This window comes from Siphateles boraxobius, unplaced genomic scaffold (genome assembly GCF_051911475.1).
Source record: "Siphateles boraxobius isolate OS27281-9 unplaced genomic scaffold, OSU_SipBor_1 8, whole genome shotgun sequence".
Lineage (NCBI taxonomy): Eukaryota > Metazoa > Chordata > Actinopteri > Cypriniformes > Leuciscidae > Siphateles > Siphateles boraxobius.
The window spans coordinates 8,766,359-8,793,699 of record NW_027509208.1 but is presented as its reverse complement, the minus strand read 5'-3'; the positions used below and the strand labels follow the sequence as shown (position 1 = coordinate 8,793,699).

At 36.1% G+C, this 27,341-nt stretch overlaps 4 protein-coding genes across 4 annotated transcripts; all 4 read left to right on the top strand.

Moving 5' to 3' along the window:
- Positions 1-2,414: 2,414 nt before the first annotated feature.
- Positions 2,415-6,521, top strand: ahsa1a (AHA1, activator of heat shock protein ATPase homolog 1a). Its single transcript, XM_077219575.1, has 10 exons — positions 2,415-2,717; positions 2,789-2,917; positions 3,841-4,031; positions 4,114-4,196; positions 4,281-4,398; positions 4,497-4,588; positions 4,885-5,010; positions 5,149-5,250; positions 5,331-5,382; positions 5,677-6,521. Exons 2-10 carry the CDS (start codon positions 2,838-2,840, stop codon positions 5,847-5,849), a joined length of 1,017 nt encoding a protein of 338 aa, XP_077075690.1. The 5' UTR covers positions 2,415-2,717; positions 2,789-2,837; the 3' UTR covers positions 5,850-6,521.
- A 310-nt stretch (positions 6,522-6,831) lies between these two features.
- Positions 6,832-19,000, top strand: sel1l (SEL1L adaptor subunit of SYVN1 ubiquitin ligase). The gene is made up of 21 exons (XM_077220281.1): positions 6,832-7,450; positions 7,676-7,722; positions 7,921-8,092; positions 8,444-8,611; positions 8,915-9,020; positions 10,097-10,259; positions 10,457-10,510; positions 10,598-10,657; positions 10,977-11,058; positions 11,443-11,597; positions 12,018-12,074; positions 12,189-12,257; positions 12,393-12,470; positions 12,561-12,623; positions 12,707-12,794; positions 14,523-14,671; positions 14,758-14,923; positions 15,743-15,817; positions 16,309-16,481; positions 16,994-17,122; positions 17,212-19,000. Exons 1-21 carry the CDS (start codon positions 7,354-7,356, stop codon positions 17,416-17,418), a joined length of 2,358 nt encoding a protein of 785 aa, XP_077076396.1. The 5' UTR covers positions 6,832-7,353; the 3' UTR covers positions 17,419-19,000.
- A 78-nt stretch (positions 19,001-19,078) lies between these two features.
- Positions 19,079-21,911, top strand: LOC143729178 (phospholipase B1, membrane-associated-like). The gene is made up of 8 exons (XM_077220283.1): positions 19,079-19,722; positions 19,948-20,038; positions 20,320-20,378; positions 20,938-21,005; positions 21,123-21,166; positions 21,263-21,383; positions 21,552-21,603; positions 21,735-21,911. Exons 2-8 carry the CDS (start codon positions 20,008-20,010, stop codon positions 21,909-21,911), a joined length of 552 nt encoding a protein of 183 aa, XP_077076398.1. The 5' UTR covers positions 19,079-19,722; positions 19,948-20,007.
- A 141-nt stretch (positions 21,912-22,052) lies between these two features.
- LOC143729176 (phospholipase B1, membrane-associated) lies at positions 22,053-24,953 on the top strand. Its single transcript, XM_077220282.1, has 7 exons — positions 22,053-22,197; positions 22,657-22,748; positions 22,999-23,080; positions 23,331-23,432; positions 23,575-23,670; positions 23,915-23,986; positions 24,096-24,953. The coding sequence occupies exons 1-7, from the start codon at positions 22,165-22,167 to the stop codon at positions 24,231-24,233; spliced, it is 615 nt and encodes a 204-aa protein (XP_077076397.1). The 5' UTR covers positions 22,053-22,164; the 3' UTR covers positions 24,234-24,953.
- Positions 24,954-27,341: the final 2,388 nt, after the last annotated feature.

Here is a 27,341-nt window from a genome sequence, read left to right as displayed (position 1 = left end):
AAAAAAAAAAGAAAAAAATGTCATTTTAAATAATTATACCAGTTTTAACAATTATTAACTACATGATTCGTTTTTACACATGTGTCAAAACTACATTTTTTTATGCACACAAAGCAGAACTACACACTTCCTGTTCTGGTAATCTGGTCAAGAAGTGGATGAGATGTCAGTTTCCTCTGAATAATTCATTTGATTATATGTTGGCTATTTGAAAGGAATTATGCCAATTTTAAAAGGCATTTCTTCTTGTTCTTTTAATTTGCTCAATACATTTCATGCCAAGAAAAAAAAAACGTTTAAAATATAGCAAATCCTTAAACAACATACTATATAATAATGTTTACCTGTTAATGTTAATGTTTACCCTATAACCTATTAACCGTCACCCCCCTTTTTTCAGCACAGATCTTAATTTAAATGGTTGTAATTCATGAATGCTTTGGAATACAAACCTGTTATACTAAATAATTTGGACTATACATAAATCATATGTCTAACCAAATTGTGTTCCAAATTTGAAGTTGATCTAAGAAAAAAAAATTGAGCCTGACAAAAGGTTTTAAGTATTGTTTAAATGAAAACACAGTTTTAGTATTAAAACTGTTTTCACAGGATGAATTTTGAGTGTTTTTGAATTATACCTAATTTATGGCGATTACAAAAATATGTGATTGGGAAAAAAGGCAATGTAAAGTGCGCCAGGTGTCCTGCTACCAAGACACTGACAGTTAACAATCTATACTAACACTAGCAGCCTTCCTGAAATAATGGCAAACTTTTTTTCTGATATGATAAACTGAGAGAATGTTAGTCCAGTTCATATATGTTGAAAATTTACTCCAAATGGTGATCAGACAGTTGTGAGGAGAAACATAAAGAAAACATCAAAACTAATTAATTTAAGAACTCTAATTTAATGACAGTGAGTTAATGACTGTCAAATGCCTGTCATTACACTTTCTTACACAACAACATGGAAGATAAGACTGATAATCAAAGATCAGTCAGGACCCTTCCCCTGAGCTCCACCTGCTGGACACACTATGCATTTGATTTGGGATAATCTAATAGAAATAATTGAATAAAAAAGAGAACAGTGTAAATTTAATGTTGGTTAATATATATGAATATAGAGATTCAGTGTTTCAATGGCACTTTCCTTCCCTTAGCACAATTTACCATAGTTTTTGCATAATAACAGGTTTAACTGTCAAATTTGTATTTAAAACCATATAACCATAAACATTGGTAGCCCTTTATTATGGTCAGCTTGCACCATGTCGCTAACAAGTAATTTATGAAAAAGAGCAGCCTAAGCATTTGAAGAAATATAACTGGCGCATTTAGTGAAAATCTGTTTCTTTCGATCTAAATATTGTTTAGTAGGCCTACTATACATGTATGAATCTACGTAGGCTATTATATTTGAATGTCCAAAATAACATATTACTTATGTAAAATTATTTGGTAAAATTGTGTAAGAATGGTTAGAATTGTCGATTAATAAAGTTATGAAAGCAAAAGCAAAAAAAAAAAAGTATTTTGTAAGATTTTACGACATTTGGACAAGCAACATTAAGACTTTTCTCCTGAATTTTCTCATCTTGTGTCCCTTGTGAAAAAATAATATATTTTTAAAGAACATACTTAATTGCGAACTGAATGTAATGTTTCTGACACTTAATATCATGTTATTTAAAATTAAATTAAAATGTATTATTGTTTAAAAAATTTTCAAATGCAATCACTTTCTGTCCCACTTAAGGCTTTATATATAAATGACTTGTAATTTGAAATTTGTTTAAAATGTACTAACGAATGTGCTAAAATATATAATGTCATTTCTATATTGAAACTTGTATGTCATGTAAAATATTTTATAGGCCTATATTAATTTTAAATGTAAAATACAGTTACATTTATAATCAAGTTATTTACATGTGCTTTGATTAGCTATTAGTCAAAATCATACTATCAATTTACAAAATCGATCATTTACACAACCAAAATGTCTACTTCTTTAAGGTTTGACAAAAGGTTACTAAAACGTAATGATTTAAAAAGCACTTTAAAGTAAAAATTTTAATCTGAAATTATTAAAAAGGCCACTCTCTTAAAAAGTCTAGGCCTATAGGCCTTTAAGTGTTTAAATCGGTGTAACAAACATTGTCATGGAAAGTAGGCTAGTTACCCTAAATTACATTTTATTTTAATTAATCGATATTATATTATCTGCGGGTTTTTTCTTTTCTTTCTTCCAATACAGTACAAATAGACATTCAGTACAGTTAACTTAGGTGCATGGGGTTGCCTGAATTTCAATCCATTTGACAGTTGATATTTGGGAGTTATTTGGGAGGGTGAGATGTAGAGGGTCGTACTGAGGTAATGAGGATCAATTCCCAGGAAGCTCCGCACTCCGCAGCTTTCTCGTTTCTCGGGGAAGCTTCTCCTCTTCACCCAGTTCCGGTTCTGGTACTTTCTAAGGGCCTTAATAAAGGTCTTGGGGGGACAGCTGACGACTAGTTAAGCGGACAACTGATCTCTCGACTACTCCTTACATACATCTTTATCTTTTGCTCCGTGCCTCCTTATGATTTCCCACTCTTAACAGATTTGTTTTGTGCACTTTAAATAGGCCTATTCGTTCCGCCGTTCACTGCTCGTAAATATTCTCATGAATATTTATACGCAAGTTCATCAACGCAGCAAATCAGGTGAGCTGCAGCTGCATACGTTTATGCACGAATTTACATATGTCAATCTGAGCTTCTAACCGCATCCGCAGTTTATCGGAACATCTCAGTTGAGTTCTATTAAATCAACTTAATTCTGTCATGGCCAAATGGGGAGAGGGGGACCCGCGCTGGATTGTGGAAGAAAGATCAGATGCGACAAATGTCAATAACTGGCACTGGTACGTAGCACGTGCATGTCCTCCATTTGGGAAAACCAGGTGTAAGTTAAATTAGTTTTGTAGCTCTTTGCAATACAGTATTGTTAAGGGCATGCCTCTAATGCTGTAGGACTTTTATGAAGTGTCTCTTAATAAATGGAATTCTATTTCACATCATTTGGAGGGTTAATATTTAATAATCTTGATTTTAAGTTAATATGCATAAATGTATTGGGGAAAATATATGGTTCTGTTATTGATCACAGATTTTCAGCTTTTTGATTACTTTCTACGTTCACATGCTCACCTATTCAATCTCAATGTGAGAACAGAAACAGCCTATATAAAAATAGATGATTTTTAGACTGGAATGTCCTGTAGTTGAATGTGAGGGGCTGGCACAAGCTATTTTTGGAAGAATGAATGCGAGACAGAATTAGACTAAGGGTGCTCTGATGAAAAGCAAACAGAGTAAGACTTTTGAACTGTCCCACTTGAAATGTCTTACTTTGTTATGTATGTATGTATGTTTCAAAATATAGTCAAATCTAGCCTAAACCTTAAAGTACTCATTTGAGGATCCCCGATCCTCAACTTCACCAGAGATTGAAGTTCTTTAGGAATGACATAAAGACTCCCTTGTGGTTTTTCCCATGGAGTCCCACAGGAGGCAATCATAACAATAAAAACACTTATTTTTATTGGTTCCAATACAACGCAAACACATATAACACATGTGTATGTGCCAGTGAATGCCACATACAGTATGCCATTGTAAATATTCTTAAAGAGACTGTCTAATTGGTCAGTCTGATTTATTCCCCAAATTTGGAGAAACTGGAATTAATGGTTGCAGTTCTCTTTTGAAACATGAATCACATGCAACTTTTTTATCAACTAAATTATGTTTATAATTATTAAATTTTGTATTAATCTTCTTACAGGACAGAGAGAGATGTCACAAGTTGGTCTCAAGATGTAATAAATAACCTCCTTCTTGGGATTCGTGTAGAGGGTGAAGAAGGCTCATGCGAAATTACAGATGTCAGCAATATAGACGGCGAGGCCTCCATCAACAACCGCAAAGGGAAACTCATCTTCTTCTATGAGTGGGCTGTTAAAGCCTCATGGACAGGTGAATGAAAGTTCTATTTGCGTACACAACATAATAATTGGTGCATTGGTGAATCTTCAATACCTTTTTTTCTTCACTTTAGGAACAAATAAAATTGGAATCAAATATAAAGGCATTGTGGAAATACCAAATCTCTCTGATGAAAATGACATGGATGACTTAGATGCAAGTGAACCTCTCTCCCAATAAAATACTCTTTCTATACAAGAGAGCATGTTGCATGAAAATCTAACTTATGTTTTTGTACAGATCTGTGTTTCACTGTGTAAAGACCAGCCAAACACACCCCTGACTGATCTCATGAGGAGGGAGGGAGTCAAGAAAGTCAGAATGGCACTGGGCAACTATGTCAAACATCTTAAAACAGGTGAGGGTTCTAAAACATCATTTATTAGTCATACCTGTTTTGTTTTGTTTTGTTTTATTTTGTATAGTTAATCACATTCTTGTCACTTTTTTTTACAGAGTTCTCTCAGGGTATGATTTTACCAACAGAAAATGCATTTAACAAACAGAATCAGGAGCCACAAGCCAAGGTCAAACTGGACAACACCCAAGTAAGTTCTCATAAACATTTCTGGTAACAGCTAGATATATAGTCATCCATCCACTTTATTTTATGTCTGAAACGGTCATCTCTCACATACTGTGCAAAGCTGCACAAACCTTATGCTGTTTGATCAGCAAGTATAACATTATAGATGTTTTTCTTTTAGTTATTGTTTCAGTTATTACATTTTTTTTGTGCTTATTTTCGGAATCAAGTTATATGTGTGCACTTTAACTTTCCACCTCTGTATTAAAATTGAAGATATATATATATATATATATATTTGATCTCCCAACCCCACAGATTGGGTCCTCCACAACAGGTAACTCTTCCAACACTGGAGTCAAAATTCCAACAGTGTCTTTCAGTATGAAAGACACCTTCCTTACCTCACCAGAAGAGTTGTACAGGATTTTCCTAACCAAAGAGGTCAGAATCATTCTCCTATTGTTCTGTCAGTCTATACAAATGCAATCAAAACAATACATGTAGATGTATTATGGGGGTATTTTATACACAGATTATTTGATGTGTAACTCACTTGCTCCTTTTCTTTTCATGGTGTAGATGGTACAGGCATTTACACATCTTTCTGCTTTTGTGGATGGGTGCTCGGGTGGCAAATTCCAAATATTGGAAGGAAATGTTCATGGACAATTTGCAGAGCTGGTAAGAATAATAATTTAATAATTTTGTTGATGGCAGTAATTTTCGAAATTGATTTTAAAAATCTTGCCCTTTCCCTTTAGATTCCAGACCAGAAAATTGTCATGAGATGGAGGTTTTCAAGTTGGCGAGCTGGTATTTATTTATTTATTTGTTTTTTTATTTATGTATTTATTTTATTATTATATATTTGTTTATATATTAATATAGTTTTATTATCTTAATAATGAATTCACATACCACTTTTAATATTAGAAATAATAATGAATTTTATTTTTCTATATTACTTGTCTTGAAAATATTAAGGCATTCCTATGAAGTCTGAGGAATGTGTTGCTCATTGTGGACTGTTTGTAGCCAGCGTTCTTCACTATTGTTGGGTCTGTTTGCTTTAATCTGAGTTATGATTTATTTTTAATTCTCTTTTAGGACATTCAGCAACTGTCATTTTAAACTTTGTGAATCGAGGCAGTGAGACAGAGCTGATTCTGGAGGCCAGAGGAGTTCCCAGCAATGAGGAGGAAAGGATGAAAGAGGGCTGGCAGAGATACTACTTTGATGCCATTAAACAGACGTTTGGATATGGAGCACTACTCTGCTAAGCCAAAGCTCATGTTGTGTCATGCCAGAAACTCGGAACATAATACACATAGGCCTGGTTTCACAGACCAGGCTTAGATTAAACCAGGATTAGGCCTTAGTTTATTTAGGACATTTAAGTAGCTTTCATAAACACGAACTAGAAAAAATCATTACTGGCGTGTATCTTGTGACAAAACATAGTCAGTGACTTATTTTAAGATATGTCAGTGCAAGTTACTTTCAGTTAAAACTCAAACATGCATTTTAGTCTGGGACTAGGTTTAAGGCTTATCTGTGAAACCAGGGGTTGGATTAAGGAAAAGAAGTGTGAATATGAAACACTGTATGTCCTGCCTGCACCAGTTAGTTGGATGCCCACAAACACCTGTGCCTTCTCTTGAAAATTGTTGTCTAAATTCTTTTTGTATTTGTTATTGCATTGCATTAGAGATTTTGTCATGTTTGAATGTAATATCTATATTTGAATGTTATGTCGGGCAATCCAGATATAGATATTGAACAATTTAAAACTGAGTGTTTTATAATTTAGATTATATTTGCCTGTGATTAAGTGAACGTCAAATTAATTGTATGATCATAATACCTCTTAAATATATATATGTCAGATCTTATCAGAAACTGTGTTGTAATAAAACATGAAATAAATGTTTTAACTTTTAAGAGCCATTAAACATGGTTATCACTCGAAACATTACTTATTTAGGCTATATAATATTTTGTGTCACTATTTAAAACATTTTAATTTAAAAATGTGTACTATTAATATTATTTCATATTTTGTGTCTACCATATTGTTTACTTCACACACGGCTGAGAGAGAGTCAGCTGTTCACAGGCGTTCCCACATCCTGCAAACGGTCGTGTACGCTTCTGCTCCATTCGCGTATCTCAGCAGCCGGAATACTCTTGTGTGTGCACCGCTGATTGGTCAACGGACTCTTGAAGCGCAACGATTGGCTATCACATACGGTCTCGTATTCTGATTGGTGAAACCGCCGCCGATTAGGAAATAGGTGGTCGGTCAGGGAACAGAAATATGCTGCAACACGAGAAACCCTAAAGACGGCTGAACTGTCTTGTGTTGTTGAATTTGATAGACATTGCAGTTGCCTTGGAAACATTATTCCGGAAATCGTCCTAGAAATAATATTAAAGGTCCGCAAGCTCCACAGCAATAGTCTCTGAGAGGTGCTGTGTGTTTAGCTCTGCTAGCTGTGTGTTGATAGGCTGTCACTGAGTTAGTTACATTGAGCTGCTAGCTGCAAATGCTCTGGTTATTGTGTTAATGTTACATGTATACGAATGGATTGTTTTGCTGTAATGCATTTGGGCTTTTGGGAGAAGTTTTGGCTTGCTGGTCAAGTTCTATAGCTAGTGGGTTATGCAGTCAGGTGCAGTTCACTGACACATTTATATAACGTTAGCTAACTTAAGATGGCTAGGTAGGTTAACAGATAGCTGATGTGCTGATTTAGTTATTTAAGTCAGATTTTTAGTCGTTCAATGCGTTTTGCACACTCTGGCAACATGAATCCCATTAAGAAGTCTTGTCTGGTCCTTATTGTGGCATTAGCTGTGACTTTCGTTGTGACAGCTGGTGGTGAGTCAAATTCTTAAAGTACCGGTATTCAATGTTTAGTAAAGTATTAAGTATTCCACTTCTTAAAGTATTCAATGCTTAGTCTATTAGAAAAAAGTACATGTGTATTTAGACGTTAACTAAAGTGTAAAGCTATTTAACAGTTCGAATCTATTAACATGTATTGTATGTAAAGTCTAGCTCTATATAAACCGTAAACTTGGCTGTTTTGTGCATTAATTGCAGAAGCAATGCCAGATGAGGAAGGAGATGCGCAGGTCGGTGCGCCTCAGGTAATACAGCATTAAGAGATGATACACACACACACACACACACACACACACACACACACACACACACACACACACACACACACACACACACACACACACACACACACACACACTCACACAAATATGTGTTTGTGTAAACAATGCTATTTTCTTAGTGATCTTTGCATCTCATTGCATCAATGTTTTTGTCCAAATCAGAGCACAGATGATAAGGATGGCTCCAGAATTTTGACGGGACATGCATATGTTCCTGAAGATGCCCAGCCTGACAGCAGCACAACAGACACTGGTTTGGAAAGTGAGATTGAGGGGATTGAAAAGGAAGATCTTCCAAGTCAGCCCCCTCCACCAGAGGAACGTCGTAAAGAAGGTGAGTCGGAGCCAGATGGGGTCTGTAGGTGTTTCCTGATTAATATATAGCATTCAAATCTCAGTTGTTTGATTTTTCTGTACATTTAGCATAATTTTATCCATCTCTCTCTACTTCGCAGACAATATTTTACTCCCACCATGAAGGTTTTGATACTGTTTGTCTCATATGTTGCTTAATTTTAAGTTTAACTGCAAAAAATCCTTCTTTTCTGTTTATCGCCTACAGCTTGCAGTGTCTGTTGAGAAAAGAAACTTGCTCACTCATGCATTCACCTGCGTGTGGTTGGTTTCCTGTGAAAGTGTCTGGTTATTGTGTTGTTTTCTCATTGGCGTTCATCTTGTGACATAGTTCCGGTGGTGACTGGTGGAACGGCCTCTGGAGAGCCCTGCATCTTTCCTTTTCTTTTCCAAGGGAAAGAGTTCTCGGAGTGCACTACTGAAGGCAGAGGAGACGGGAGGCTGTGGTGTGCCACAACGTACGACTACAGCACTGATAAGAGATGGGGCTTCTGTGAAAGTGAGTGAGCTATTATTGGTAGCATACTTTAGAGTGCTTTATATTGTAAAATGAATCGTATTGTTTCATATTGTGACTCTAGTCTACATGAAATCTGATACTACTTTAGTTGAAATCAAAGAGTTCTCTGCACATTAGTAGAATGTTTTTTTGTTTTTTTACTACTCATACTTTTTTGCATAATTAGCTTGGATATGAGAAGATCAATGCTAAAATAGTGAATGATATAAATCAGTCATGATTTTTAGTACTTGCAGCAGTTGTTATACCAATTGTGTATGATGTGTCTATTCCTCCTCACAGCGGAGGAGCAGGCAGAGCACAGGAGGTTGGTGGAAGAGGCTGAAGACCTGTACCAGGCCACACTTAGGGTGATCAATGGCACCAACCGGCGGAGCCAGAAGAAAGAGTGAGTGCTGTGCCATGTATATTCCTGATTCATTGCTTGCAGTGCTCATGCAAAAGTTTTCCTGTTACTTATTTTTAGGTCTTCAAGCTATACTTTCTGAAAAAAATGTGCAAGAAACTGTACTAAAAGACTGTAGCTTGTACAGTATCTGCAGAGATTCACCTTTGTACCTTACCTACCCCTAAAGGGTGCATATTTGTACCTTCATGCACAGCGTTTGCCATTTATTTCCCTGACAGTGTAGGATAGTTTTGGTTTCTCTGTTGGTGTAAAAATATCAAATGTATTTTAATTGCTCAACTGTTACAACGTTTAGGGTCAGTAAGAGATTTATTTATTTATTTTTGTTATAAAAAAAAGAATGATTCTAAATTCTTTATCTAGCAAGGATGCATTAAATAGATCAAAAGTGACAGTAAAGACATTTTGATTTATAATGTTAACAAAAGTTATCTAATTAAAATAAATTCTGTTCTTATGAGCTTTCTATTCATCAAAGAATCCTGAAAAAAACAAATACAAAAATACCAAAAAAATATTTGACCCGCTGAAAAACTGGGTTCACCTTGAAACATATCCGTGCTATTTGCAGCATATTTCTTTATTTGGTTGCTTTGTGAGGATTTGCAGCACATGAGTTGTCAAACTGATGAAGATGTTATCTTAATTTGCTGGTGTTTTTTCTATTTGCATGTGTTTTTTTCAGATGCAGAGCGTTGAGTTCTCTTGGCCACCATAGTTTTCAATGTTGATAATAATAACAAATGTTTCTCGAAGCAGCAAATCAGTGTATTAGAAAGATTTCTGATAGATCATGTGACACTGAAGACTGGAGTAATGGCTGTTGAAAATTCAGCTTTGCCATCATTGGATTAAATACAAATTTATAGTAATTTATTTTAAAATACTGATTTCTTAAAATTGTAATATTTCACACTACTACTATTTCTACTGTATTTTTCATCAAGTAAACGTAGTTATGGTGACGTCTTTTTAAAATGCTAAAAAAAAATTGTACTGACCTCAGACTTTTGAACTTTAGTATATTCATAATTCTATTCATTTCTGTATTACAGGTTGTATGAAAAACTCCTGAAAGTTGCAGAGATGGGTCATGCTAAGGCTATGGAGAAGGTGGCATATGCCATGCTTTTTGGAGACTACTTACCCCAGGACGTTCCTCAGGCGAAGGAGATCTTTGAGAAACTGGCACTGGAGGGCTCCCCGAAAGCTCAGACTGTAATAGCAACTGTTTATTTACTAAATTTTTTTTTTTTTTGTCCTGTGACTCATTTCAAGCTGTTTCTTAAGAATAGCAGCTGTATGCTTGGTTATTTTATCAATGCTGTGTTATTGCATCTGCATCAGGAAAACTTTATTCCTTTTTTATCTATTATTTTTTACATTGAGGTCCCATCCAATTTATGTTCACACAGGCATTAGGTTTCCTATATGCTGCAGGATTAGGAGTGAACTCTAGTCAAGCAAAGGTATCCTATAATGACATTTATCAAGCACTACATGCTTAGTTTAAATGTGAATGTTTATTGAAAAGACTGTATTTAACCTAATTGCAGGCATTGGTGTACTACACCTTTGGAGCTTTGGGTGGAAACCTAGTTGCACACATGATTCTGGTAAGAAGAATGATTTTTCTGTCCTATATTTTAAACAAAGAAGAATCTTGTTCCAGCCAGGAAACAAGACTTGGATTACTTGCTTATCTTATGTATCAAGTCTTATTTGACTTCGCTTACATCAAGCTGAGTGTCTAGACAAGCCATCGGAACTACTGAAATTCTGACCGACACATTGGCTCAGTTAGCAAAGTTGAAACCTCAGACCTTGTGGCATTTATCCATGACTACTTTCTCAATGCATTGGTATTGCATAGGCTTGTGTTTTTCCTGCAGTTCATGGCTGTGCTTTCTGATAATTGTCTTGCTTTCTTTTCAGGGCTACAGATATTGGGGAGGTGTTGGGGTTCCTCAGAGCTGTGAATCTGCTCTCACTCACTATAGACTCGTGGCCAATCACGGTAAATTTTGTTACATTGCTGTGCTTCCTCAGATGCAATTCTAAATATGTCTAATTTCAGCACAACATCATTTATAAGATCCCTGGTGGCCACTTGTAAGGATGACATCTTGTTATGATCTTGGTCTCTGACTTTTTTTTGTTCAGTCCATTTAAAACGTTTATTGACTTTCTACATAGTGACTTACTTCTCACATAATACATGTGAAAGGATTGTTTTCTGAGCGGTGTGAACATAAAAAAAAAAAAAACTACAAATGCTGTAATATGTAACACATTTTTGTGTTCAATTTACTCATGCTGTGCTGATAGATTTTGGTTATAACGCCCACCATTAATCACTGGTACCACTTAGTTGTCCTCACTGTGTGTCTGTCTGTGTTAGTGGCCAGCGATGTGTCCCTGACAGGGGGCAGTGCAGTACAGCGGATCAGGCTCTTGGATGAAGTGGAAAATCCGGGTTCTAGCAGTGGAATGCTAGAGGAGGATTTAATCCAGTACTATCAGTTCTTGGCTGAGAAAGGAGATGTGCAGGCACAGGTATAGTAAAACCATGTTGTTTTTTCTGTGGCATTACTGAATTCGAGAATAGACTGTCACTTATAGTCACTTACATATTTTAATGTTAAAGTCACTATGAAATGAAAATGGGCAATACTTTTATTATTTGGAATATTGCAGTGTTTATTATAAATGTGTTATCAATGCACATCATTATTATTATTTTTTTAATTCATGTGCCCTCATAATCTTTAATCAAAATATCTTCCTCTTCTCTAATGATGTGTTTACTGGAGCGAGGGCGGGACAGCAATGGCAAACCACAACAAACCAATCAATTCCCAATGGACAAAATCACGTCCAGCAGTCCTAATTATTATTTCTTCTCTCATTCGAGAAGCCATTTCACTCGATATACATCACAAAAGGGAAAAAATAACAATTGCCTTTTTTGTCTAGGTGGGTCTGGGCCAGTTACATTTACATGGAGGACGAGGTGTAGAACAGAATCATCAGGTAATTTCTGTTCAGGTGTATTTTTATATTGTATTCAGGCTTGGCCATTTTAATAATTAAATTAAATTATATGAAATAATGATTTCATACTTTCTTTTTGTCATTAATTGTCAGCGAGCATATGAGTATTTTAACCAGGCAGCGAATGCAGGGAATACACATGCAATGGCATTCCTTGGAAAGGTATTGACATGAGTGTTTTTTATTTTTACTTTTATTGGACTTTAAATGAATGTCATTCTTGTCCTGTGTTAATGCTTAATCTTTCAACCTCCCTGTGTCCATCTTTTTTCCCTCATTCTTATTCTATTGTCTCAGATGTACTCTGAAGGCAGCGAGTATGTGCCTCAGAACAATGAAACTGCCCTGCAATATTTCAAAAAGGCTGCAGACATGGTGAGAATTTTTTTTTCCCTGTCAAAATTCACAAACTGTTTATTTTCAAATGTTCTCCTCTAATCCTTTATTTTTGGTTTCATCTTTTAGGGTAATCCAGTTGGCCAGAGTGGCCTTGGTATGGCTTATCTGTATGGAAGAGGCGTTCCTGTGGTGAGTTTCCTGGATGAGCTGAACTAAACACTGTATGATCATAAAATTACATTTTCAGTTATTGTTTCTTCTCGTTCCTGCAGAACTATGACCTGGCACTGAAATATTTTCAGAAAGCTGCAGAGCAGGGCTGGGTGGATGGACAGCTACAGCTGGGAACCATGTACTACAGTAAGTGTGTCCTGGAGAGGGAGATTATGTGCAAATTATGTGATTGTGTTTTTTTCCCCTCACTTCTGTTTCTTTATCTTTTCTGCTTTCACTGCAAGAGGAAAAATAAGCAGTCATTTAATAAAAACGGGAACAAATTTACTGAGCAAGTAAAGGCCATGAAATGTATACCTACTGGGTTCCACTAATTTCGAACATCTTAACACGTCATTCATGAATGTTACATTTTATATGTAAATACTATGATTCATTTAAAGGGTTATTTCACCCAAAAATGAAAATTATGTCATTAATGACTCACCCTCATGTCGTTTCAAGCCCGTAAGACCTCCGTTCATCTTCGGAACACAGTTTAAGATATTTTAGATTTAGTCCGAGAGTTTTCTGTCCCTCCGTTGAAAATCTATGTACGGTATATTGTCCTTGTCCAGAAAGGCAATAAAGACATCATCAAAGTAGTCCTCGTGACCTCAGGGGGTTAGTTAGAATTTTTTGAAGCATCGAAAATACATTTTGTTACAAAAATAACAAAAACGATGACTTTATTCAGCATTATATTCTCTTCCGGTTCTGTTGTCAATCCACGTTCACGAGGCCAGTGACGCTGCTGACGTAAGACGCTGCTGACGTGTTATCTGGTGCGTCCGTGTATTCGGGTTCAAATAAATATGTCTGGTTAAAAAAAAATGCAAGTCTTCCCCTGTGTCGAAATCCTTAGACATGTTTGCAAAGATTGTTTTGTTTACAGCGTGCGTCTCCCTCAGACTGTAAATGAAGCTCGGGCGCACCAGATAACACGTCAGCTCGTCTTACGTCAGCGGACTCATGAACGCGGATTGACAACAGAACCGGAAGAGAATACAATGCTGAATAAAGTCGTCGTTTTTGTTATTTTTGGAACAAAATGTATTTTCGATGCTTCAAAAAATTCTAACTAACCCACTGAGGTCACATGGACTACTTTGATGATGTCTTTATTGCCTTTCTGGACAAGGACAATATACCGTACATAGATTTTCAATGGAGGGACAAAAAGCTCTCGGACTGAATCTAAAATATCTTTAACTGTGTTCCTGAAGATGAACGGAGGTCTTACGGGCTTGGAACGACATGAGGGTGAGTCATTAATGACATAATTTTCATTTTTGGGTGAACTAACCCTTTAATATTGTCTTGATCTACGAAAAAAAGTTTACTGCTCATATTTTCAGAGCAAGTCTGAAAGTGTGTATATTCCTAGCAATTACACAGCAGATGCCTCAGAATATAGAACAGGGATCAGATTATAGAACAGGGATGTATCTTTTATAAATGTCTTCTAGAGGGTTCTCAGAATTGTGGATTGTTGTTGTTGTTATTATTATATCAAATACATTTCATTAGACATTCCAAAATTCAGAGAATATAACAACAACTATTACTGTCATTAATTATTTAATGGAAATTAAATTTAAAAAAAAAAATTCCTCTCTACCTATCTTTCTAGCTCACTGCTTCAAATTGCATTACTTCAATTGCGATTTATCTTATTTTTGTGATAAAAAAACAGCAGACTCTTTTGGCTTGGTTGCCTAGGTGATTGTTGCCGTGCTAAACTCCCACCTCCATTCTGCTTTGACATGATCTTGACAAACATTGAGGCCTGAGGAGTGTCTTAGTCATTTCAGCTGGTGGGTGTTTGAGGATATGTAAAGTGTCTTTATGACTCTCTCATTCTTCATATTTTAGATGGCATCGGGGTAAAGCGTGATTATAAGCAGGCACTTAAATTCTTTAACCTGGCATCTCAAGCGGGTCACATCCTGGCCTTCTATAATCTAGCCCAGATGCATGCCACCGGGACTGGGGTCATGCGCTCCTGCCACACTGCAGTGGAGGTGAGGCATTATTATTTCATGATGCATAGCCATGTTTCAAAAAGCTTTTCTGATAGTGTTTAATGTATGTGTATTTGTGAGAGCAGCTCTTCAAGAATGTGTGTGAGCGCGGCCGCTGGTCTGAGAGACTCATGGCGGCATACGGAAGCTATAAGGAGGGAGATCCGGACTCTGCTCTAGTACAGTATCTACTGCTAGCCGAACAAGGCTACGAGGTTGCTCAGAGCAATGTGGCCTTCATCCTCGATCAAAGTGAGTATTGGCTCTACCACCAGAGGGCGTCAGACCCCCAACACCTACATGCATGTTAATGGTGGTTTCTAGTTAAAAGCTGGTCTGAGAAAGCAAACCTGGATCTTTCTGTCCCTTTAAATCTGTCCGTATAGTTTTCACCTCAGCCAGCATCTGCCTTGTAATTGGAATTTTGTTTTTAAACCTTATCTTTATTGCAAAAATATGAAATATAACAAAGTCTCCAAAAAAATAATAATTTTGTAATAAAGAACAGGATGAAAATGATTAAAATATAAATTTTTATTAGGCCTCGAAAAGTCATGGATATATGCCTTATTTTATAGAAAATATTATTTTCTAAAGGGAGTGTACTTATGATTATTATTATTATTATTTTATTTTCTGCTCTAAAATTTACTGGCTTGACTTTGCTAGATAATTTACAAATTATCTAACATCTAAACATCTAGCTGATTAAGTATAATTATTTAAATATATTAATTAAAAAATGAAAAATTGGCCTGAAAATCTTTATATGATTTTTTTATTTTATTTCTTTTAAATACAATTTTAATCTAAATAAGTAATCAAGAATGACTGGAAAAAATGTATGCAAATTCATGTCAAAATATGTGAAAATGCACAATAAGGTCACAATATCTTCCGTGATGGTAAAGCAGTCTGCGCAGAGCCTGAGAGACCACTTAAAGATCCGTCAGACTTTCCTTTCATGTTTACTGTCTCTTGGCAAATGAAAACCTAGCTAAATTAAGCTGCTTCACATTTGTGAAGGTAAATCTGACTCTGTGTGTGTGTGTGTATGTGTCTTTTTTTCAGAGGGGGCACAGATCTTCAATGAGAATGAAACGTACCCACGGGCTTTGCTCCACTGGACCAGAGCAGCTGCTCAAGGTTAAACCGTTCTCTTCAACCCATACAGTCACTGTTTTGATGGCCTTACAACCATTATACTGAAACAAATATAACTGCTTACTACAAGGCTCTCTGAGACACTTGACTTGATTGGTCATTCGTGGCATTATGTGTGGTCAGATATTTCTGTATAATTAATGCTAAACTGTGTTTAACCATTGTAGCAACTAGCAACCAGTCTTCTACACTGTCATCGTTTTGCATATCTCGTATTACTCTGCACTCTTTTTGAATAGATTTGAAGTAAAAAATGATTTTAATGCTTCATGCCAATTTATGTACTTATTTGCTACAAATCCACGTAACAAGCTGGATCATGTATAGTCAGACGGTCATTATCTCTAAATAAACCCCTTCAGGCTGAAACAGGATTCCTCTGCTTCTGTTTTTATAATTTCAATTTAATTTTCATGAGGCTGTTGAACATCCAGGACATTTGTAACATTAGCTGTTTTATCTTTTGTTTACAGGATACACAGTGGCCAGAATCAAGCTGGGTGACTATCATTTCTATGGCTATGGCACTGATGTGGACTATGAGACCGCAGTCATCCATTATCGTTTGGCCTCTGAGCAACAGCATAGTGCACAGGCCATGTTCAATCTGGGATATATGCATGAGAAGGGCCTCGGTATCAAACAGGTGAAATCTCCATGTATATACATATAGCATGTATACTCTACTGTTGTAAAGTTTGGGATGGTAAGAATTTTTTATGTTTTTGAAAGAAGTCTCTTATGCTCACCAAGGTTGAATTTTATCTGATTAAAATACAGAAAGAACCATAATGTTGTGAAATAATATTACTGTTTAAAATAGCCGTTTTTTTTGGTTTTACATATTTCAAAATGTACTATACTCTTGCGATGGCAAAGCTGAATTTTCAGCAGTCACTTGATTTGATGCTTATGAAACATTTCTTATTATCAATGTTGAAAACCGTTGTGCTATTTAATCATTTTGTGGAAACCATGATACATTTCCCCCCTTAATTTGATGAAGAGTTCAAAGAGAATTCATTTGTAATATTGCTGTCACTTTTTAATGCATCCTTGTTGAATAGAAGTATTGATTTCTCTATAAAGACCCCAAACATTTGAACTGTAGTGCTTACAATAAACGGTGCACTAATGTTTTTGGTTGTTCTTCCGCAGGACATTCATCTGGCTAAACGTTTCTATGACATGGCTGCAGAGGCCAGTCCCGATGCCCAAGTTCCTGTGTTCCTTGCCCTGTGCAAGCTGGGCCTCATTTATGCACTACAGTACCTGCAGGATCTCAATGTAAGTTGCATCTTTCAGTGAGGATCCACTTTAAATCTGACATGTCTCAAGTCAAGGAATAACCAATAACTTGCATCTTTTTTCTTCAGCTGAAGGAGCTTCTATATCAGGTGGATCTTGACCAGTTACTGGGTCCAGAGTGGGATCTCTACCTCATGACTGTCATTGCTCTGCTCTTGGGCACAGTGATCGCATATCGGCAGAGACAGAACCAAGCCATACCCAGAGTCCCTGCAGCGCCCCCTAGACCTCCAGGCCAGCCGGAGCAGCCTGCCGAAGAGCCTGAGGAACAATGAGAGAGCAGGGATCAGGGTGAAGGTGACCGAACTGGACTAGGGGTACGGGAGAACGAATTGAGGCTCATTAGCATCTCTTTCCCCGGGACAGCCGCTGACACCTACACCCTGCTGTGGTCTTTAATCCTGTAAACCCCAAAAGAGCTTTCAGGACTCTTGTTGCCCTCTCAAGCCCCTCTCTAGTCTTTTTTTACTGTGGCTTGGGGGAAAAACTAGATGAACTTCTATGATATAACGTGCGCCTCAGGGTTTTGCCAGGTGAAATAATATTTGTGCAAATCAACGCTCACTATGTGGGGGGGGGGGGGATAACATTGCTGAAGGAACTACGGTAGTTGTTTCTGAATTTTGCTTGCCACTGTCCTAAAAGTCAAGGATCATACCTATTTTGTGCAACCCATTCAGATTTTTTGTTCTTGTTAGTATTAAGTTTGGTACAATTTCGGATTCGGACACCATGCCTCATTGGGATGCAGAGTGCAAGATGGGCTGCGCTCGGAATTTGATATGTAAACGGGTCATACTCTAAGCATGTGTTCCTTTTAAGTGGCTTGCTAGCAGATTTTCTTTTTCTTTTCTTTTTTTTTCAGAAATTATTATTTACAAATTATTTATAATGTCAGTATTTGGACAAAATGCGTTTTCACCAGCACATAGATGTAGATTTCACTTGATTAAAACATGAGCAGTTACAGATGAATAAACTACATGGTAAGTAATCCATGGTTATCAGTCTGCAAAAAGGCTTTTTATTGCCATAAACGCTCACCCTGCCAAGCGTTGAATCATTGAGACGGCCCTTGACCTCATTTTGTGTGTCTGACTCTGTAGCATATTTATGGTAAAGATTCAAGGCTGGTGTCCATTATGTTTCAGATTGTTAAATCTCTTTCTTCAGCAGTCATTCAACCTTTCCAAACGTTTCCGAAATAAGATATAAATTCCACTGCATACATGCAAAACATTTTAATTATTAAATGTGATGCTGTTTGCTATAATGCTTAGCTTTGGTATTACAAGAAACATTTTTATTTTTTTATTTTCAGATCAAGACATTGAATGCTCTCAAAGCTATTTTCGATGATTATTATATAAGGTCTTGCTCTGTAACATTATTTTTAATTTGCTTCAGAATGTGGCTTTGTGTAATGAATCTCAGTTTTAGGTTCTTTTTTTTTTAGAGGAAAATTCTTTCAGATCATTTAAATTGTGAGCATGTCTAGAATATTTGATCGTTTGGGGATGGAATGTGCCTGTCGTTTCAGGAAATCTAGCAATACCACAAAGTTTGGTGTAAAAAACAAAAGAAGAAATCTGTAATGTAAGCCTACTTACAGTATGTGAATAGGATGTAAAGGACTGTTTTTCATGAGAAGATGCACCAGAGCATTAGTCTGTTTTTGTGGAGTTCACGTAATTCAGCAATGGTTTGAAACTATAAAAATCATATAATAGATTCTTGTATGTAAATCAAGCCGCTCATAATACAGAGATGACAACGGATGAGTCTAAAAAAAAGCAAATAATTACATTTTCAACTGGCAATGTTTCTAAATAACTAATAAAAATCAATGGGTTCACAGTGAATGTCATTTCCTATCTTAATATAATTAGACCAACAAATGGTATTCAGTCCAAACAAACATCCAGTGCGCACAACATCAACTGCCACCTTATTTATTTCTCTTTGAAAGGATTCCTGATCCTTATGTGCATTGCGCTGCGGCTCCGTTTCTCCAGGCCCAAGTGCTACGTGGTTTCTAGTAAAGCTCTCTGAAGTTGTGAATGGTCACCAGTCCCCTGGCAGTTGCATGTGCGTCTGGATCATGCTTTATGTCAGCGGGCCTGAACTTCGTCACTCAGCTGTTTTGGGTGGGGGAGATAAAGGGGCACTGATATAATGGTCCCGTTCTCTCTGCACGCACATCCATTGTGCTAACCAGCTTGGAAACGCTCCACTATGGAGTGGCTTTTCATTGCCGTGGCAACCTGCTTGCTAGCCCTCTGCCCTGTCAAAGGTAAGTACTAGAAGCATCCAGAGCTGGGAAGATAAGCTGGAGTGCTGGGCCCACGATACATGTGTGAGATTGACCTGGGATGCCAGAACTCCAAATTGGTGGAACGAGATGTTTATGTGAACCTGTGTTGAAGGCCTTTATGCATGTGCTATACCAATGGAGGCCGGTCTGTATCATATTTTGAGGCTCAAGTACTCATGGATCGTAATATTTATCTCAAGGTGACGAGTGGAGGCTGGAATATGAAGAAGGACTCAGTCACTACAGCGAGGAAGCGCTTAGAAAGGTGCGTTTGTGTATTTGTGATGGGGATTTTTTGGCTTTATCATATGGTTGAGGATGTTTTTCTTTCACATGAGGTCATAAATACAACTGTCCTAATAGTTTATCCTTGATAAATCATAATGTAAACATAATTTCAGTACTCCAGGTGGTCTATCTATGGGGTGGCCAGAATGTTTTGGTTGTGATGTCACAGAAACCGCCTGTTTATCGTGTTATTTTGTTACAGGAGTTTCCTGAGAAGACCAGGCCAATCAGTTTCAAACATCCACTGTTCACGTGTCCTGACATGAGCCCCTCCTCTTCTGTGCCAATCTCAGGTAGGCTGGTCTAGGGTCTGCGTTTTAGACTATTTTTCCACATTGTGACAAGATTTGCCAATGATGAATACACACTACTGATCTAAAGTCAGTATGATCAAGCTTGACTTTACAAGCCGCCAATGCTAGTCATGCTGGAGACAAAACATATTATAATTTTTTTTTTTTTTAACACTGATGTTTATCATTGATGATAAATGCTGGCTCTTGTTGTACCACAGACAAACAGCATTATATAATGTTTTGGTACCTGCTCTTCTGATTCGGTGTATCTCTTGTAGTTGAGCTGGTGAGGGCAGCAGATATTAAAGTGATCGCTGCCCTTGGGGATTCACTGACAGTGAGTGTGATTTATTTACTCTTTCCTTTTTTCAGTTTAGTGGATTTTTCATTAGTTAGCTGACAACCGAATTCATTTTACATTATCTTTAATCATGATCATTCATTAGGCAAAATGAGGTAAACAACTTAAAGGGATAGTTCACCCACAAATGCAAATTCTGTCATCATTTACTTACCCTCATGTCGTTCCAAACCTGTATGAGTTTCTTTTTTCTGTTAAACACAAAATAAGATATTTTGAGGAAAATGGGCAACAAACAGGCCCATGGCTCCATTCACTTCCATAGTATTTTTTTTCTTCCTACTATGGAAGTCAATGGAGTCTTGGGCCTGTTTGGTTGCCCATATTCTTCAAAATATCTTTTTTTTGTGTTTAGCAGAAGAATGAAACTCATACAGGTTTGGAAGTGTAAGTGATGACGCAATTTTCATTTTTGGGTGAACTATCCCTTTAAGCTGTACAAAAACATGAATTTGTTATTGATGCAGTACTGATAATATAAGGGTTAAGCGAATAAAGCAATAATGGTCTCTAATAGTAATTGTCTCACTTGTAGACAGCCATTGGTGCAAATGCAACCACAGTTCTTGGCATACCGATTGAATTTCGTCACGTGTCATGGAGGTAAATGTATTACTAATAATATAACATGCTTTTAGAAATAAATGATGATATTTCTCATAATTTGTGAAGTTCTAATAATGTGGCCAAAATATTTGTATTTATTCCATATTTTTAAAGCATTGGCGGCTATGGATCCTTTCAAGATGTCATTACACTGGCAAGTATGTCCTTTTGCCTCAATATCAGTCATATGAAAAGTAAAAATTGGTGAACTGAATTGAATTTGTGACCCGGGATCTTCTGTGCATTTGATTTAGACATCATTCGACTCTTCAACCCCCACTTAGTGGGTCCTGCCCCGACCAAGACGGTCCATGGTACCCCAGCTCCCCTCTGCGAGACTGGATTTAACCTGGCTGTAACCGGACACAACACCTTGTAAATGCTAGTACATCCCTAGTCATTCTTCATAAATGGTTGTTAAAGAACAAACACCTGAAAATATGCCATCAAGATATTTTTACTTTAGCTGTATTTTGCAACCTTTAATTTAGTGTTAATGTGGTATTGTATCAGTTGAAGATATGAGTTTTGCTTCCTTCCTAGTAATCTTCCCGAACAAGTCAGACATTTGATTGATACATTGAAAACATATGAGGTAAATGCATTATTGCTTTTGAATATGCTGTTTCCGAAACTAAATGTGTTGTTTGTCCTCTTCATCTGTTGCTTATTACAAATACAGATGCTGAAATCTTGGCATTATTATGATTCCATCTTTTGCTACAGGATATTGACTTTGATGAAGACTGGAAACTGTTGACCATTCTAATTGGGATGAATGACATCTGTGATTACTGCAAAGACAAGGCATTGCTTACAAAGCTGTTTCTTTGGCAAACTACAGACAGAAGATTCTTCTACAGTATTGACAAATTTTGTTCAAAATGTCAAAGCGGGAACTAGAGGAGGTTTAAAACAAATGTTATATTGATTGTGAAAACAGACGCTTGTAGAGATGATCATCAACATGCATAAAATATAGCCTTGAAATGTGTTTGGTTTTTGAGAAACAGCAGTTCTAGGCAGTAAAAGTGACCTTTAAAGAGTCTATATTCAGACATATTGTCCTTTAGGAGTGTCTTTATGGAGCCTCTAAATTTATGTCCTCTATTTATGCACACAGTCCCTGTTTTCGGTGGAGAACTATGTCCATTACATGACTGTGTCTTTGGAAATGCTGATGAATGAGGTAATAGCAGATTTCGAAATATAATATCAAATGCTTAGGTTTTTAAAAATGTTTTTTTAAGAGGTCTCTTATGCTCACCAAGGCTGCATTTATAACACACATACAGTAAAAACAGTAATATTGCAGATTAATTATTGTAATTTAAATGACTGCTTTCAATTTTAATATATTTAGAATGTAATTTATTCCTGTGATGGCAAAGCTGAATTTTCATCATAATTTCTCCAGTCTTCAGTGTCACATGATCCTTCAGAAATCAGTCTTAAATTCTGAATTGGTGCTCTAGAAACATATTTTCTTATTGTCAATATTGAAAACAGTTTTGCTGCGTAATTGTTTTGTGGAAACAGATTTGTTTTCTCCATTATTCTTTGATAATCACCATTTATTTGAAATAGTAATCTTGTGTAATATCATATGACTTTACAGATTTTATTTTGTATTAACTTGCCGTTGCAGGTTCCTCGAATGATAGTGAACGTGGTCCAGATACTGCCGATGGAGACCCTAAGGGAAGTTCAGAAACCCACCCCAGGATGTCTGCTCCAGAGGTACAGGAAATTAAATCAAGCTTTAAATAACGAGCTAAGAGCAAGTGTGATGATGTCATGGATTCTAATTGTGCATGAAAATAAATACACAATGCATATGGAGTAATTCTTTCAAAATCAAAAATCTCTTTTAATGTTTATATGGTTGTTAGATGATGATGCATCAGTTTGTTTAAGGTGGTTATGTCATATTTGCTCTTTCAGTGCCACAGGTTCATTTCTATCATACTCAATGCTCTGAACTCTCCAGGTCATTCTGCTCCTGTCTGGTAAAGCCAGCTGCTGGATCTGCTGATCTAAAGGAGCTGGTTGGAGTCAACTTAGAATTCCAGGTGGATTTGTTTTCTCAATTATCTATACAGATATATTACAAATCTGTAATTTGCAAATATGGTACTAAACTGTGTAGTAAATGTGGTTGCACTTTATTTTAAGGTGTCTTAGTTTCAATGTAACTATAGATTTTAAGTACTGAATAGAGCTAATATTAATTAACAACATGGACATACGTTATTACAGTAAGTACATATGTAACAAGGACACTGTAAAATAAAATGTTACCCAAAATATCTTTTGTTTTAGAAAGCACTGGAACAGCTCTTGCACAGTGACCGTTTTTTTAAGAATGACTTTGCTGTAGTTTTGCAGCCATTCTTGAAACACGCAGACCCTCCAAGACTCCCCGTAAGAAGTGACCACTGACTGTTATTTTTATAATTTATGCCACATTTCTGCTAGCTTTGCATTAGGTTTAAAATTGAAAGTTTCCATTAAAATGTGCATGTGCTGTTCAAGGTTTGTGTCTTATTCATATTCCCCTGATTAGAATGGGAAGATTGACATGAGCTTCTTTACCCCGGACTGTTTCCACTTTACTATGAAAGGACACGAGGAGCTAGCCAAGGGACTGTGGAACAACATGGTAAGTTTTGGTTTCTTTTACTCAGAACTAATTCACAAAGCTCCATTTAATAAATTTGAATATATATATATAAAAATTATATTTTATTCTATCTTTTAGTTATATATATAATAACTAAAAGATAGAATAAAATATAATTTTGATGTACACATCAGCCACAACATCTGATTATCTCTGTCACTGTCATATAGGCACAGTTAGTCATTCTTAAATCGTTGCTCTCAATTTTCTTTTTTGTGGCAAGTTTCAACCTGAAGGGGAGAAGTTTCTGGTGGAGAGCTTTTCAAACTCTATTGAGCTTATTTGCCCCCCTGTGGTAAGAAAGTATTATTGTTGTAATTTTATTTTATTATGGATTAATTTGCTAATTCTATTATCACATCCTTTAATTTTCTTTATTTCTTGTTCAAACTGACAAATCCTAGAGTCATCCATACATTTACACCAGACCTACTGTTGCAAAGCCAGGCCCATCAGCTGGCATCAGACTACCCGTTCTCCACCTCATGCTTGCCTTGGCTTTCCTTCCACTGTGGTTGGCTGTAAATCTGGCCTCCTTGTAAGACATCCATATGGAGTATCCTGGTATATCATGTCTCCCCACCCGATGTTCTACTTGTGCTGGATATCAATGCTTTGACAGTCTCAGAACCATTGAGGATCTATTTTGAGACTTGAGCCACTGCAGGATGATCTATGATAAAACTGATGCTGAAAAAAACAAGTTATCAAAAAAATAAAAATGGAATTATAATCAGTATCATATTTAATTGCTTCGTGGAGTTTCTGCAATGGAAATGTTAAAACCTCAGAATAGAACAATATGTGTTAATGCGATGACCTTTTCTGATATACCCAACTAAAATGGCACAAGAGCAGGTCCAAAGCCACATTTAGCTCTGCGTAATGCTGCTATAATTCATTTAGGTATGAAATGTAACTGTGTAAGCTGATTCCGGGTTGTCTGAATAAAAACGGCCAGAGGTTACACTGTAAACTTATTAAGCCTCTGTGGATAAAGGATTTGAATGTTGAGTGAGAACAATTGTTTTGCTTCTGAGAACATGGTGAAAAGTAAACCATGTCATGAAAAGTCGGCTTGAGATCTTCCTAATGCCCACACAGTAATAAGATCATTGTTTTGGATGCTGCAACATGAGAAGAGCTTTTGGTCTTCTCAAATAAAGATTTCAGAAGGTATACTTACCTCTGTTCCTTTCTTTTTTTCTTTAAAAGAAAGTTTTTACTTTAAATACGCTTTTTCCATACATGCTGAGGGTTCTTCATGGGTCAATAAATTCTTCCATTACCAATCAAATAACCTTTCTTTATAGTTATTCATAAAGGTTCTTAGCAGCTCCTAAAGCTTCTTCTTTCCTTCATAAAACATAAATAAAAAGAATAATTATTCAATAAAATAAATGATAGCAATACAATTATATGGGCTGTAGCAAATTAGCTCAATGAATAATTAATTATTACTCGTTATAATTATAAATATTTGGATCAGTTAATAAAATTAACTTGATGTAGCAGAATTAATATTTAATCAATTAACCTGTTTGTTCAGTGAACACTAAGTTTTAATCGCCACAGAAAAATAACCTTTCTTACTGCACAGGATATGCAGTCCCAGAAGAAAGTTATGATGGTTCAGTTGTTCAATGGGGGTGAAGCTGCTACAGGTTCTTTTTGAAGAATGACGAACTTCAGCGACCCATTGTGGGATGGGAGGTTACAACATGGCTGGTTGTAACTTTGAGGCCCCTCTAACTGCAGACCGGGGTGAAGTGAGGTCCCCACGGTGTCACGGTCGGACCAGATGTCTCCAGTCTTTTCCACACAAATTGCAACCAGAAAAGAGAAGCTCACTGAGATAATGCCCTTTTAACCTCTGCAGAGGATACCGCCTCTGAAAAGGGTATATTTTCAGGTGGGAAAAGTTCCTGGGTTTGGAAGCTGACTCATTTGCAGAGTGGGCTGGCAGTTGTGTCCCTTTATACTCTGATTAATATAACAGGAATACAATGCATGTTATGAGGAGGTGATATATTATTTTGATATGAAGCATTATAAGGTTACATTATCTAATAATTCTACCATAAGGAATGCATAAAACAGTATAAAATACAAAAAACAATTTACAAAACAGTAATCGTACGTACAAGGTCCGGGGTTATGCTGGAAAGTCTCTGAGGTTCACTAGTTACCTGGATAGTGTCAGAAGGGGTTTATATCATTATAAAGGTTGATAATGATCAGCGGGAGGCCAGACATCATGGAGCCTGCTTGGATCTTTGCTTGTTAAAAGTCTTGAGGGGGAATCGAGTCTTACAACTCCCAAGTGGATTATTAAATATAGCAAATAATTGTGAGTCTGATCTGTCCGGCCGCTACATGGTGGTTTCTACACATTTATGTCCTTAATGAATAAATCATGTTTTGTCAGTCTGATTTTGTCTGCATTTTTCAAACCTTAGTTGAGGTTACTTAAAAGCAAGAGAGATATTTTTTTGTGCTGCCCATGCTACATATTAATTATTATTATTATTGTTGTTGTTATTAGTGGTAGTAGTAGTTTCATTCAAAGGGGATTTGTATTGACCCACTTTCAGGGCTGTCAGTGTCTAGCAGTCTTGTTTTTAAAAGAAATTTGCAACAAAGAAACTATCTGCAGATATTTATATATAATATTCTATATATTTATAATATATTTTGTATAATTGAAGGTTTATTTGTGAATTCATTTCCTCCAAAAAAAAAAAATTCATCAAAAAAATTCAAATGCACTGTTGTTTAAGAAGTGAAGCATATTGGGAGTTGCAATTATTTATTTATTTATTTATTTATTACAAATACACTTAAAATAAATAATTGCTTTAACCCAGCTTTGAGAAACTGCTTTCTGTGGTTAAATTATGTCTTTTTATAATCAGAAATAATTGGACTCAGTGAAACATTATGATGGGTGTTTCTCAGAAAGTAATTCACTTCTGGTTATGAAACTTGTGATGAACAATCTGTAGGAAATGAAACAGCAAACTGCTCATTTAGTCTCTTGTTCAGCTGTGTACATTAAAAAATAAATCTTCTATCCATGGATGGCCGAGAAACAGCACTGCGTTGTTTTGAGTATATTTCTAAAGCTAGGACAATATTTAATATAACTTGATTTAATACTTAAACATTACTTAAAGATTATATGATTAATAAGTTATGACAACATATCTTTTACATTGCTTTAACTCATCAAATTAAGTGAAGCAATTTTCAACTTTATTTTATAAGTTATACAGGAAAATGACTAAGAAAACATTTAAGTTGATTGTACTTAAATATTTAATGCAGCAACTTTTTTTTTTTTTTTTTTACAAAACTCCAATAGTTTACATTCATTGTTTTTTGTCCATTTTAAGATGATATAAACAGGAAACAATACCTTGTTTCCTCTTTGAGGGCCATTAGATGCAATCCATAACATGCACATACTCATATACTCCAACCGACTGTTCGATTTTCATCCAATTTTAGTGTGTCTAGAATAAAGAAATAGCATTATGTTCTCATTACAAATCAATGGTCAACTTGTCTGATGCCTAAAAAGGTTTTGCTGTGTACATTCAAACCAAAAATTATTCAGACACCAGATATATTCAGGACACTATATAGTT